Raw genomic sequence first — 13,476 nt, forward strand, 5'->3', positions numbered from 1 at the left:
TATCGGCTCCCCCTCTTCGTCAGTCCGCGCGCCGACCAAGGAAGAGATTGAAAGTGACACACTCATTGTTGCTCTTGAGATTTTGCACCGCTGTAATAGGTATTGTCCGCATCGCACAGAGCAGATATTTGACGTCTGTTTTGTTTTGTTTCTTTACCCGTGCATGCACTTTCAGCTTCTGATGCTGTCTTTGCGCCCGCAGCTGAGGGTTTCAGTTCTGCCCGGTTTGTACCACGGACACTCGTGACTCAAACTAAACCGTGAACAAGATTCCGTTCCGGACAGATTGTCGTCGGTCGCTTCTCGGAACTTGCGTCGTTTGCTTTTTGGATCTCTGTTCTGTGTTCAATCCCGTGAACTGTCCCCCTTTTTCAACCTCCCTCTTTCTCGCGCACTCTCTCTCTCTCTTCATGCTGTCTATCCCCTTCTACCTGTACCCCTCAGCTTGGAGTCTCACAGTTCAAGTGGCTCAGTCACAGCGCACGTTGCACGGAGCCCAAGTGTCCAAGACCGAACTTCCGAAACCGACCGTTTTCAGTCCTCCGCGAGGCAGCGAGAAGCTCAGCCCTGGATTCAATACTTTTAATCAATGGACAGAGCCCTCTCAACGGCCAACCGAGGTACCGACACGCCATAAGCAGTAAGTGCAACATAACTTTCGTCTTATTTCATACTTCTACATGAAAACTACTACTATAACAATATTCTTTCTAAAACTAGTTAACATCTCAGATAAGACCAACGGTATAGAATAGGCCTATTGATTAATATAAATCATGCATGTGATAGAAGTCAATTCTTTGAAGCCTTATACAAAATAATTATAGACAAACATAATAATGTACAATGTATCTTTGCCATGTATCATAAACATAAATGACAATTTATGTAGATTTTAACATTGAAATATTGGTACTATTGCTTCTTAAAAATATACACTCTGACATAATGTAACATTTAAACATCTGATAATGGAATCTGATAGGATACTGCAAACATTAATAATAATAATTTAAATAATAATAATAGCCTAATAATAATCTGACGTTTTTCTTGTTTTGCTTTTTAATATAAATACATTGTAACACATTAATAATTGCAACATGCATTTAAGTTTAAAACTATAAGTTTGGGACAGAAATACTAAAAAGATTATTTTTACGTTTATTCATACGTTTGTTCAGAAAATTACGTTTTCTTTGAGGAACATCGCAAAATGTGTTCATTTGGCCAAAGTTTACCAAATTAATTAAACGGTATGTGGTGATTTTTTTTAGCAATTTACTTCGCTAATGACTATACTAGCACATTTGAACACATTTAAACTATAATAGTGTTAATACACATGCTTACACAATTTTTTTATATTTCAAGATTTTCTAAGAGCTTTGGGGCAAGTGGGAGTATAGTTTTTCCTGCTTTTTACTTGAGCGTCAACAAGGTATAGGCCTCAAGTTTAGTTTCACACTTGCTTGTCTGTGGTCTCATCGCCTCGCGTGTGTGTGCGTGTGTGTGCGTGCGTGCGTGCGTGCGTGCGTGCGTGTGTGTGTGTGTGCGTGCGTGTGTGTGTGTGCGTGCGTGCGTGCGTGTGTGTGTGTGTGTTACTGTTAATGTTAATGGCAATTTCTTGCATTTATTTACTTATAGCCTATTTTAAAACCTCTTAAGTCTAGATATTTCTTTCGATTCAATATAAAAGATGTAACGTTATGTGTGCCATTAATATTATTTGTTTATATATATATATATATATATATATATATAAATAAGTAAGAAAATATTTTAATGAATTTAATGTGTGCAGTCTATTTCTTGTTACTTTTATCTTGTTGTATTGCTTGTTGCTATTGAAGGCTATCAAATATGACAACACACTCATATTACATAAAAAATACAGAGAGGTTATTTCACTGATGCTTTGTTTTGTACAAATCTCACGTTGTAAAAAAAACAGCGTATTCAATTTATCTTTAGTTGCTACTTTTGCAACTTTGGATAGGTAAACCTGAAGAAATGGGGAGACACATGGATAAATAACATTTTTGTTACAATTAATCATTTTAGCAATTTTATTTTTTTAATTGTCCATTTATTTAAAATATTAAAATGCTAGAAACTCAAAATGTAAAAGTAAAACGTTTTTATTTTGAAACATAATACATATAGACATGAGGTATCGAATAATAATGAAATAGCGAGATGACTATCAATTTTTATAATCCAACTGATCATTTCTTGACAATTTAGTCTGCTTTTTAGGCCAGAAATAACTGTAACGAAATAAATCAAGTATGTGCGACATAGACGCTTTCATGATCAGCAGCAGGTAGTTTCAATTATTTTGTTGCCGTGTTACAAACAAACCTCACGTTATAACGTCAAATAAGTTATGGCACAGTTTTTCCACCCTGAGACGGCACAATATTCCTCTTAAAAAGACAAAGGCCCATAAAGTAAATTAGATTTTTCCTTGCAGAGTCCATGGATTACACTTCTGCCATGAAGGATGGATTCGTGAACCGAGAGGTCTTAGCTTGAAGCAAAACAAAACAGAAAAAGAAACTCAAAATTAAGTAATGAAATCGCTATCCCACCGATGTCAAAATCAATACACATCGCATGCAAATGAAACCACAATCCAGAAGATGGTTATATTCTTATTAGATTGAACTCTGAAGTAAATAGTTAAATTAAGAAAGAAAAAAAAACATGCAGAGTGCACATGATTTGTTATTATATTACATACAATAATTTTTTCCCCTGTCATTTCAAACTCCAAGTTATGTATACATCTCTTTAAAACTTTATAGCAATGTATTTGAAGAGTCACTCACAAAGTCATGCCTGTGCAGGAGGAGGTATGTTTGCTATATAGCTGCCATCAGCGTTTGAAATCATCCTGTTTCTTTTTAAAGTTACATTGATGTACCCATTATTCATTTGTACAAACTTGGCCCCCATAGCCAGGGGAGACGGTATTTTTTTTACCAAGACCATAAGGAAAAACAAAAAAGCTAATTAGTCACTGTAAGAGAGACTCTATAGGTCTCAGTTATTCTGCAGTAGATGGAAGTCTCTAAGGATTCTTTAATCTTGCGTACTGCATGGGAAGGACATCAGAATGGATCAAATCCAGCATTTATTCCCGGCATTTTCTTCAACTCTTACCTTCTACTATTATTAAAATTGTGACTTTAGGACGAGTTTTACTACTTAGCACAAGAACATATTTATGCTTAAACAATAATAGGCTAAGACACTTACAGCATACCCTTATAAAATAAAACAAGATTTAAGGCAGCAGCTTCATTTTGCATGATGAAAAGAGAGATAAAAAGAGAACATGTGACCGTCTGGCCTCCACTGTAGCACATTATTCCGAAGTGGCTGCAACCTTTTCAGGTATGATCTCAAGTGCCTTATTGCTTATATAAAACGATTGCTGCGTAATAATAAAAAATCAGGAGATGCAATCTGAAAATAATCATAGGGTTCATCTTTCCGCAGAAGATCTGTGTCCGTGATATGCAAACTAAAAGTTGTTCTGTGTGGGTGCAGGGATACACACACAGGCAACAAGTGTTTTGCTTTTACTAGGCCCTAGTGTTTCAACACGATTGTAATGGATTGTCCAATGTAGTCCAGAACAAACAGTTTTTCAATTCTTTTGAATTCGCTGCTTAAAGGCCTCAAAAGTCATTTATTTGCCATTAATCACTTTTCTGTAACCACGTGGCAATCTAATTTTGTATTTTCATTATTTTAAATACTTTGTTGTTATTACTATTATTGTTATTATCAAAACTTCGTTATTAAAGAATGTAAAATTATCAAGCAATGTGTTTTGCTGAATTTCATCCGACATTAACCAGTCATTTGTGTGTCTTTATTGAGTGACTGTGTCTATTTTTCACTCTGTGGAAAGACTAGACATACTTTCTATGATGATTGTCAATTTAATACAATAAGTGTGATGCTCCTTTGTGCAGAACTGAAGGTGCATAGGATCTTAGTATTTAAAAGCAAGCTGTGTGTGTAGTCTACTTCAAAACTGAGAACTGAATAAGACTGCATTCTGTACACATAATACATTTTTTGAGAAGTTGTTGTGTTTGTTTTTATGAAATGTTTAATGTATAGCTATATAACCATACCTAAATCCAGATTGCAGTTATAGGTTCAATCTGAGTGTTCATGTGTTTTATATCCCTGCTTAGTGTTGTCTACCATGTGTGATTTTTCTAAATGTGTGGTCCCTGGAAGTGTCATGGCACTGAGTCTGCTCTGTGGTTTATGTGTGTGAGTGTTTGTGTACAGTTGTGTTTGTGCGTTTTTGTCTGTGTATGAGACAGAGAACATAATAAACTACTAGTTACTCTTAATCTTTTACTGTTTAAGATGTTTATTAGTGAACTGAAGGTCTGTCGTGCCCTCTCTTCGTATCTCAATCTATATATTCTCTGCACATGTCCATTTAAATATCCACCCACATTATGGCAACTTCATTTCTCATTTAGATAAGCAATACCTCTCTTTCTGACTCTGCAACTACTATATAATTCAAATAAAATATTAATCATAGTAATACTTCTAATAATAATTATCATTATTACCATGGTTACTGTTGTTATTACGTCCAATGTGTAGTCCAAGTGTAATCATCTGTCTTGGTTACAGTTTGATCTGCCATCAAATTCATGGGTGATAAGGTGCTATCTATCTATCTATCCTTCTCTTCCGCACACACCTGTGCTAGAAAGAGCCAACGCAGGGGCCTTTAATACCCTCCACCATCTTCAGCTGCTTTATCTGTACCCTGACTGAGCCGATGCTTTAATAACCCTGCAATAAATGAGTATCACAGCCCTATTCCCTGGTCAATAAGGTTAACGCCTAAGCACATCGTCAACACAAAGATACCACCAAGTCCTGGCTTTATCTCATGGCACATTTGCGTGAATGTTTCTATTAGTTGTTATTAACTGGACCCGGGTAAACGGCTACATTTATTGCTCAGAGTAGTAGACAAGACAACTGGCCAGGAATCTTACATTAATATTCCACTCTTTTAATATGTCAAGACTATGGTTTACAATTCACAGTTTGTTTATTTGTTTATTGCTCATTGACATTCTTGGTAAGCAATTTTTCTTTCTCTCACCTTTTTTTTACAACTCTGCCGTTTCCCTCAGCGTGTCTCTATTACTCTCTCTCCTCTGTGTATACTGACTGACAGGGCGAGCGTAGTCAGATCGGTAATGTGTCGTTTATTGCCCTCAGTTTCCTGTGTGTGGTAGAATTGGCAGAGGCCACTAACAGTGCCAAAGAAAAGAGTGAAGGGGAGAGGAAGGTTAGCGAGGAACAGGGCAGAAAATGTATACTGCATGCTTAAGAGAGTCTCAGCAGTGTGGTCGTCGTAGTTTGGAAATTTGAGTCTCATGGGATCAGAGTTCTGTTCCACTCCCTCGTCTGGCTTCTCTCATGTACCACTAAACATAACAGTCATTAGTTATGTTTGTAATGTGTGGCTGCAAGCATTACAAATAAAAATGGAACCATGTATTTGGTGAATGCCTATAGGTACAAGGTTGAAATCTAGGTGGTGTGTATCTTTCAGTTCCATGTAGCTTGTCAGTTATCCAAACGGCGTAGTATTTATGGGTGATTTTTCTTAACACAAAAAATGCATTTTTGTAGCTGAACCATATGGAATGCTATAATATACTGGGTTCAATGCATTCCCTATATTTTTTGTCACGTTTTATATAATGCTTATTCATTTTATATTGCGGTGTTTGAACCTGATCTTGCTTTCATTTATTTGCCTTCACAATCATTGTATTACTGTGATAATGTGCACTTATTAGACATTTATCTTTTTTGTTTAGTCTCTGTCAGAAGTACAGCACTTTAACATAAATAATTCATCTCAACTAAATTGATGCATTTATTTTTATACTATATTGCAACGACGTAACTGTAAGTATGCTTTATGATCCTCTAAATGTTCACCCATTTTAAATATGAGCTGAGACAGAAAACACATCACTTATTCCTATTTGGCCATTTGCAATAAACCAAAATAAACTGACAAAGAGGCAGATTTACCATTACCATCTGATTGAATTTGAAATCCTGTGGTACTGAATTACATGGGTTTCAACAGAAAGTGCTAAACATGTGGACAATCACACATTACCACTGGTTTTCTGTCATTCAAAACTATGAGTGACAGCGGCGTATCGCAGAGGTGTCATTAAGTTTGTATGATCTGTCCTGACAGGTGATGCGCGATCAGAACAAACTGTCACAGCTAAATCTTACCATATACAGTAGTGCCATGTCCATACCTTAGTGATGGGCAAAAAAACTAAAGCTGGTTTTATCTCCCCATCAAATATTTGATGTTGGGGTGGAGGTGGATGAGAGAGGAAGAACGGGACAGAGCGAGAGAGAGAGATTAGCATAGAGATGGGAGAAAAGATTCAGACAAGTTCTTGATTGAGATCGGAGGACTCATTAAAATCAGGCAGGTTTGAACCTGCGATGCCCAATGAGGGAGGAACAAAGACAGCACATCAGTGCTGATAAAAGACTTTAAAGGTTGATAAAATAGCAGGGAAATAGAGAGGAGTCTGGTGGTGAGGAGAGGCAACAGTGTGAGAGCAATCACTTGAAGCTTCATGCACAATGGACATTTTGTCCGTCTGAGGTTTTTATCCCTTTGATTATTGTTGTTTAGTTTCTTGCATGTATCTGAAACATTTACAGTCACTTTTTGTGAAGAGATTTTATTTTGCCCCTGGGACTACATGTCTAATGGGCAAGTCCACATTTTAGATGAGCTGTTAATTAAAAGCAAATTCATTTTCCTCACAGAGTAGAAGTGGATCTTTGTGATCTTACACACTTGTTATGCTGTACGAACTGATGTTGTTTGGGAAGTGCAGTGTTTCAAACTTTGTGCAATTATGAAAGAACAGGTATGATAACAAAAACGGGCGGTCGTTTTTATTCTCGGCATTCAGAAATGCACGGGAACAAATCATGTTGTTACTGTATGTGTGTTTGTGTTTTGATCACACTTCAGGTATCCTAGGTTTGTAAATCTATTCCTCTGTGTTTGTGTGTATTTCTTTCCATACAAATGCTCTCAAAGTGTTTTACTTACAGCCCTCTTATTAAACTCTAAAGAATTCAGATATTTGCTTTCTGGACCGGTGCTAGTTTCTTCATCACACAGAGGCTAATGGTTTTAATTTATTATTCATTTAAAAAATGTAGCTTCAGCTTGTAATTCTGCAGTTTTTTGTTCTGTCATGATGTTTTTCTCATTAAGGCCAGAGAAAGAGGTTGATGGCAAGAGAATAGAGGGGGTGGACACTGCGAAAAAAGTCTTGGAAGGATTAAAGTCCATGTCCTAGATCGGAGTGGGAAATAATAAAATAGAAAAATAAAATAATAGTGGAAAACAATAGAATTTAGAGTTAATATGAATCATGTTCCAAGAAAAACTCAAACCAGCAAATTCCTAAACAAGTATACCTAAGTACTGTATGTCTCTCTGTCTTTTAGAGCAATCGTCATCTCTCTATATTTAGGAAGTGAAATGCAAATCCTAGTTCCATTTGGCCAGTGGTGAGTGTGTTCCCACTCTTGAACTTTTGGCATGGACTCAATACTGCCTGGCACTGACTCTGATGGACATTACCAATATTAAAGGTTTGGCTGGAAGGCAAAGACCCCGGAAAAATTGTCCCCATGGAGCACCCGGGCTCAGATGAATTTGTTCAGACATCCACATGCATTTAAAAATACTATATTTACACACACCAAAACACAGATGCAATAAGCATGACTTAATCATTCATAAAAAAAAACATTTAGCACCTTCACATATACTAGTATTTAAATTTGCCTAGAGATCTGGCATTTTGGCTTCTGCAACACACACACAAACACATACACACACATGCACACACCAGTTTACATTCTCCGCACACACTGGAGCAGAACGAGACACTGGGCCTCAACTCTTCTGTTTGCTGATGGGATGATAAGATGCCAGCGTCGTTTTAAACAACCCACTGTATTTTAGGACATAGCCCAAAGCTCTGCTTTTTGATGTCTGTGTGTTTTCAGTCAGCCGGAGATTTTCATATTCTCACTAAAAGTCAGAGGGAATCCTTTGATTTTGAAGTGAAGTTTAATGTTTTCATAATTATTAAAAGCATCAAATAAGATACAACTTTATAAACTAAAATTCCTTTTGTTTATTTCTTTTAGGATCAAAATCATGATATATGTGATAAAAGTGTTTTCATGATGAAAACTATAGCATTAATTACACTGCAAACATTGAAAATAAAATTAAAAAAATTAATTTGCAAAAACATAAAAATAATCAGCAATTTTTTTTATCATGGTCATGAAGACACATTGAGAAGTTATTATGATTTAGCCTTATAAAAATAATGTACTGTAACTATTTCTTAGTTTTTTGCAAGGTATTGTTTACTACTATGCATCTACTAAATGCATAAATGTACTATGTCCTTTAACATAATTTCGCCTCGCTATTTTTTTCTCTGTCTCTCTTTTCCGCTCTAACTCATTTTCTAAATGTACAAGCTGTTTTTTTATCTTTATCAATGTACCTTGCATGTACCTTGATATGGTCTGAGTTTTCATGATATCTCTTTCTCTCATTGTCTCAGATCCTTATCCTCTGGCTGGTGTTCCCCCTGTGGTGTGGAGGGGGATGGAGAGAGGTGGAGGTGATAGCCCTCACTTGCGGGAGAGCCCAGAGCGGCGCGGAAGCAGCAGTCCTGATATTGGTGGGCCACCTCAGAAAATGGGACGCCTAGAACTCAACGGCAGTCCCACCGGACACCGCAGTCGCTACAACGGGGCCCCTCAGAGACCTCTCGGAGGTTAGACACTCACACTTTCTTCTGTCCATCCATTTCTCAGTCAGTGTTTTTTATTAGTTTATCTAATTTGTCTGATTTTGACTTTGTCGATTTAATCCCATACACAATAGTCTGGCTCACAGGAGTGTGGTCACTATAGTGTAGTGAATTAAGTAGAGCTATATGGGCCTGATTTATTCTGTTTGGTCTGTTATTGATTGAAATATAGTGTGTTGATGTGTGTGATGGAAGGGGGCTCGTATTGATTACAGCGACCCTAATGAATTGTCAAATATACAGTACTCACAGCTGTGATAATTGAACAGCTTCAAATGTTTTTACACATTAATTTGGGCATCAACATCAAAATCTTCTTGAAGGAAGGAAGTTTTTTTTAATAACTTAATAGATTCTTTTAGATAGCAATATTAAAGTACAAATTAAGACTTTTACTAAAGTCTCCATCTTTTTTTGCTTCAGATGTTTTGATAAAAGTTCAAACATGTATCATTTTTCAAGACAAAATTATCCGAGCCACACCATCTAGTTATATAGCGCTATGATCTTATTGTATATGAAACATTTTCAGTTTTTTTTTTGCTAAAAATCTTAATAGTTGTAAACTATTGACACTCTAAAAACTATTGAGCTACAGAACAACCCATTTAAGATATACTATACAGTATATTTCTCTCTGGCTAAGGTTAGAGTGAAAAAAAAAGTATATAAATAAAATTGTTTGTTTTAGGTGCTGTAATCGGTCACTGTTGTGTGTAAAAAAATGTAAAGCACACATATTTCACAGTAAAGTATGTCTCTAAAGGTAGACTATGCAGGATTTTCAGTAACTGTTTTTAAGCACAAAATATAAGTTTGGCCCCTCATCTCTTGGGTGAAACACCACCAGAAGCAACCATGTTACAAAATATTTAGCCATCAAATATGTACATGTTAACTTGTAAACTTTCCGCACTAAATGTACAGTTACATGCATAATGTACAGATTTAAAACTAACACAATCCCTGACAATAGCTAGAAAATTATTTAAAGTTCAAAGTCAATTCTGAATACCTCTAGGATTACTTTTCAGTAGTACTACTTAGTGTGTACATAAACTGCTTGTCCGTAAGTTGCAAGTTGCTGCTGAGGCAACAAGACATTACCTGTACAAAAGAAAACTGTCCGACTCCATTTCTTTTCAGACCCATCCTCGTCTATAGCATTAAGAACCTTTAATAAGAAATCATAAAATCATTTATATAATAATTGGAAATAAATTGTTTATATTCGCACTTTAGATGAAGTACATTATTAAACTACAGAACACTGTCCTTATGTTACGCATCAGGGGTGAATGTCATCAAGGTCAACCTATAATTTACATTGACAGTTAGCAAAGTGTGTAACCAATCATAAAGATCTAGATTTGATATTTTTTAGAGACTAAGATATTATGAAATATTGTACATTTGCTTATGATTATGTGTATGCATTTGTGTGTATATCAAATTTGATTTCACACAATGTTAATAAAAATACATCTAACAATAGATAGATTTCATAGGCCAAGCAAGTTTATTTTATGCATATTGCGGTAAAGACAGAGAGAAACTTTGGGCTGAAGAATTAAACTGGTACTAAGTTGACAGAATAGATCGGAGAGGATAAAGAGAGATAAAGATGTAGAATTTGAAAAAGGTTTTCTTATCAAATTAACATTTTTTTCATATTTCTATATTTTCTATTCTATTTCCTTTGAGGTTTGCCATTTTTGTAGTCCTTTTACTAAAATTTAGGACATTGAGTTTAAACTATAGAATTTCATAGCTGTCCTTCTGTCCAAATTTGCTGTTTTTCAGGAAATGGAAACAAACACTGTACTTTTTGAATGATTACATACTGTGTTGTCAAAGTTGACAAGCACTATTTAATACTTTTTATTGGTTAAATATTTGCAAAACCCAGTGATAAACATAAAGAGTGACTAATAATAATGATTTATGTCAAAAAATAAAAATCACGAAATAGGGAGGCACAAGGTTTCAGAATGACAGCAGCGATTTGTTAAATTTTGTAATTTTCTAACAATCTACATGAATTTATTACATTAAAAAACTAATGAGATTTGATGTGTTTTAAGATGTCCACTTATTGGGTAAATATACTGTAAACGCCATGGTTATCCTATGTAACACTTTTACTAACAAAGACAATGTCTTGGAATGAGTGTTGCAGAACAATTAAACAGATTCACACATGCAGAAATGAATCCGATATGATCAGCACACACATTCTATTATCTTATGATGAAAATGCTCATGCAGGGTACAGGGATGAGCCCATGGGAGCTAACCAGAGAGAGAGAGAGAGAGAGAGAGAGACTGCTGGGAGCTGCTGTGTGTTGACAGTTATATTTCCCTGTTGGGGAAAATTCACTTACTTGAATTGGCACCGGCCCCTGGCCTGTAATTCACTCCATAAGAGCATTCTCAACTGGTAGCCAAAGTGATTAATGGAAAGGAAATAGAAATATAGGAATTGACTGATTAAACCATGGGGCTCTGGGAGCACTGCGTAAATATATACAGTATGTGTATTTGTGTGGAAGTGTGTGTGTGTAAATTAGAAGAAAGAGAGAGAGAGAGAGAGTAGTGCTTTGTTTTATTAGTATTAAGTTTTAGCCTAATGCTTTCAGTCTTTCATTTCTCTGTAGAGCATTAATTATTGGTCTCTGGACTGACGTCTGTAGAAGATAAAGCACTTCAGGGAAATTAAAGAAAAAACAAAGCAGGATAGGCTAAGCCTAGATTAACCAGAGGAAACTTGGGTGGGATGTGCGTTTGTCAGGCATCATTAGGTGCTACATACTACAGTACTTCTCAACAAGCCATGGATGACTATGCATCCCATTAGAAGAGGGGACTCTGTACCCATCAAATTACTTGCCAACATATTTTCCAAGTTAATCATAAACATTTTTAACTGAAATGTTAACAAAGCTAACACTACTACTAAAATAATGTGCAGTGTCATGAGCTGTTAACTCAAACACAGCAAGCAGAAAGGTTTGCATATCCGTTGCAGGCTCACGCAACTAATTTTATTAAGGTTCCTTGCTGTTAACACACAGTTCATTGACTTGAGGAGCTATCAGCTCAGCAGCCCTGAGAAAGGCACCATAAAGACTGATAGCTTTAATGGAGTATAATGGAGCTGGTTTGATGGTTGATTTGATACAGAATCTGGACGGTTTGCCCACGTTGACTATTTGCATTGAAACCTGGGAACAACAATTGACCCTGGTCGACTCATTCAAATGTAAATGATGAATCTATTACTCATAAATAATTTCTAATTAAACAACCTTTCTTGTGAACAGCACGTGGTGACTATTCAAAATAACACTATGCTTGATTTAAAAATAAAACCATCAATAGAATATGTACAGTATGTAAATGAATAAAAATGAAATGGAAATGATGTGGAGCCAGATTTCCATGTGCAAAGAACCAGTTCAGTCACTAGGCTGACTTTTCAACAATTGTAGTGGATAGTCCAGGGAACCACTGGAGGTCTGTGAAGCATTTCTTTACAATAGCAGTAGTAAGTATAAATAGATTTAATGACAAAAAACAACAACAAAGTAAATATACTACTAACAATGAAAGGTTACACTGTAAAAATGTCTTACAGAATTTCTGAAATGCTGTAAAATATATTAAATTAGAGAAATAAATTGCAAACGTACAAGTTATGTGTAAAACAACATAAAAATACATTTAATTTTTCTTTACAAAAAAATATTTTATGTTTTTTTCTGGCACCCAAGCTGCCAAAATATTACAGTTTTTTTTACAGAAATTCTTTTTACAGTAATTTATAATATAAGTTTGTCTTAACGTGTTTTTGTATGACATCTTATGTACCTCTGTGTACACAATACTGCAGTTACCTTAAGTGTGGAACATGTTGGCTCATTAAGGTTCATAAGCTAAAAGTAGCAGTGTAGGTCATTTCAACGAAACAAGAAATAGCAACTGAATGTAATAAGCACAACAAAAAAACTTTGGAAAAATTATGGACATGAAAAACTGTACAGCTACTTTTTTTCAAAAAAGTCTGTTGTACTGTTGAAGAGATTTGGTAACATTTAAGAACCACTGCTGTAGTATTCTGTCATATTAAATCAGTAACTTTATTTCCTCACCCCTTGGCCATTGTTGTAGTGTTTTCATGCTCTCTCGCTCTATTGTGTTGCAGGTCTGATGATTCCAGTCTTCTGCGTAGTGGAGCAGGTGGATGGAGGGATGATCTCAGAAGGCGAGAGTCGAGAGGAGCATGCAGAGTTTGTGCTGGTCAGGAAGGACATCCTCTTCACTCAGCTAGTAGAGACGGCGCTTCTTGCCCTGGGCTACTCCCACAGTTCTGCTGCCCAGGCACATGGTGAGTTCAACACTGTCTCATAATCACAGTATTATGTATGTTTAAAGTTGACTCAGGCTTGGTCCTTGTAGGGGAAATTTTTATGGAGAGTAGATGAATTTCAGTTAAAACATAAGTGAC

At 35.8% G+C, this 13,476-nt stretch overlaps 1 protein-coding gene across 2 annotated transcripts in view; it reads left to right on the forward strand.

Annotated features, from left to right (window-relative positions):
- Positions 1 to 258: 258 nt before the first annotated feature.
- satb2 (SATB homeobox 2) overlaps positions 259 to 13,476 on the forward strand; it is a 41,410-nt gene continuing 28,192 nt past the window's right edge. The window contains exons 1-3 of one of the 2 annotated variants that reach the window (XM_057336822.1): positions 259 to 640; positions 8,718 to 8,933; positions 13,174 to 13,356. In XM_057336822.1, coding sequence (XP_057192805.1) covers positions 8,762 to 8,933; positions 13,174 to 13,356 — 355 coding nt within the window. In that variant the 5' untranslated portion in view covers positions 259 to 640; positions 8,718 to 8,761. The remainder of the gene's footprint in view (positions 641 to 8,717; positions 8,934 to 13,173; positions 13,357 to 13,476) is intronic. The other variant, XM_057336821.1, reaches the window with a different exon arrangement.

This window comes from Triplophysa rosa, linkage group LG6 (genome assembly GCF_024868665.1).
Source record: "Triplophysa rosa linkage group LG6, Trosa_1v2, whole genome shotgun sequence".
NCBI lineage: Eukaryota > Metazoa > Chordata > Actinopteri > Cypriniformes > Nemacheilidae > Triplophysa > Triplophysa rosa.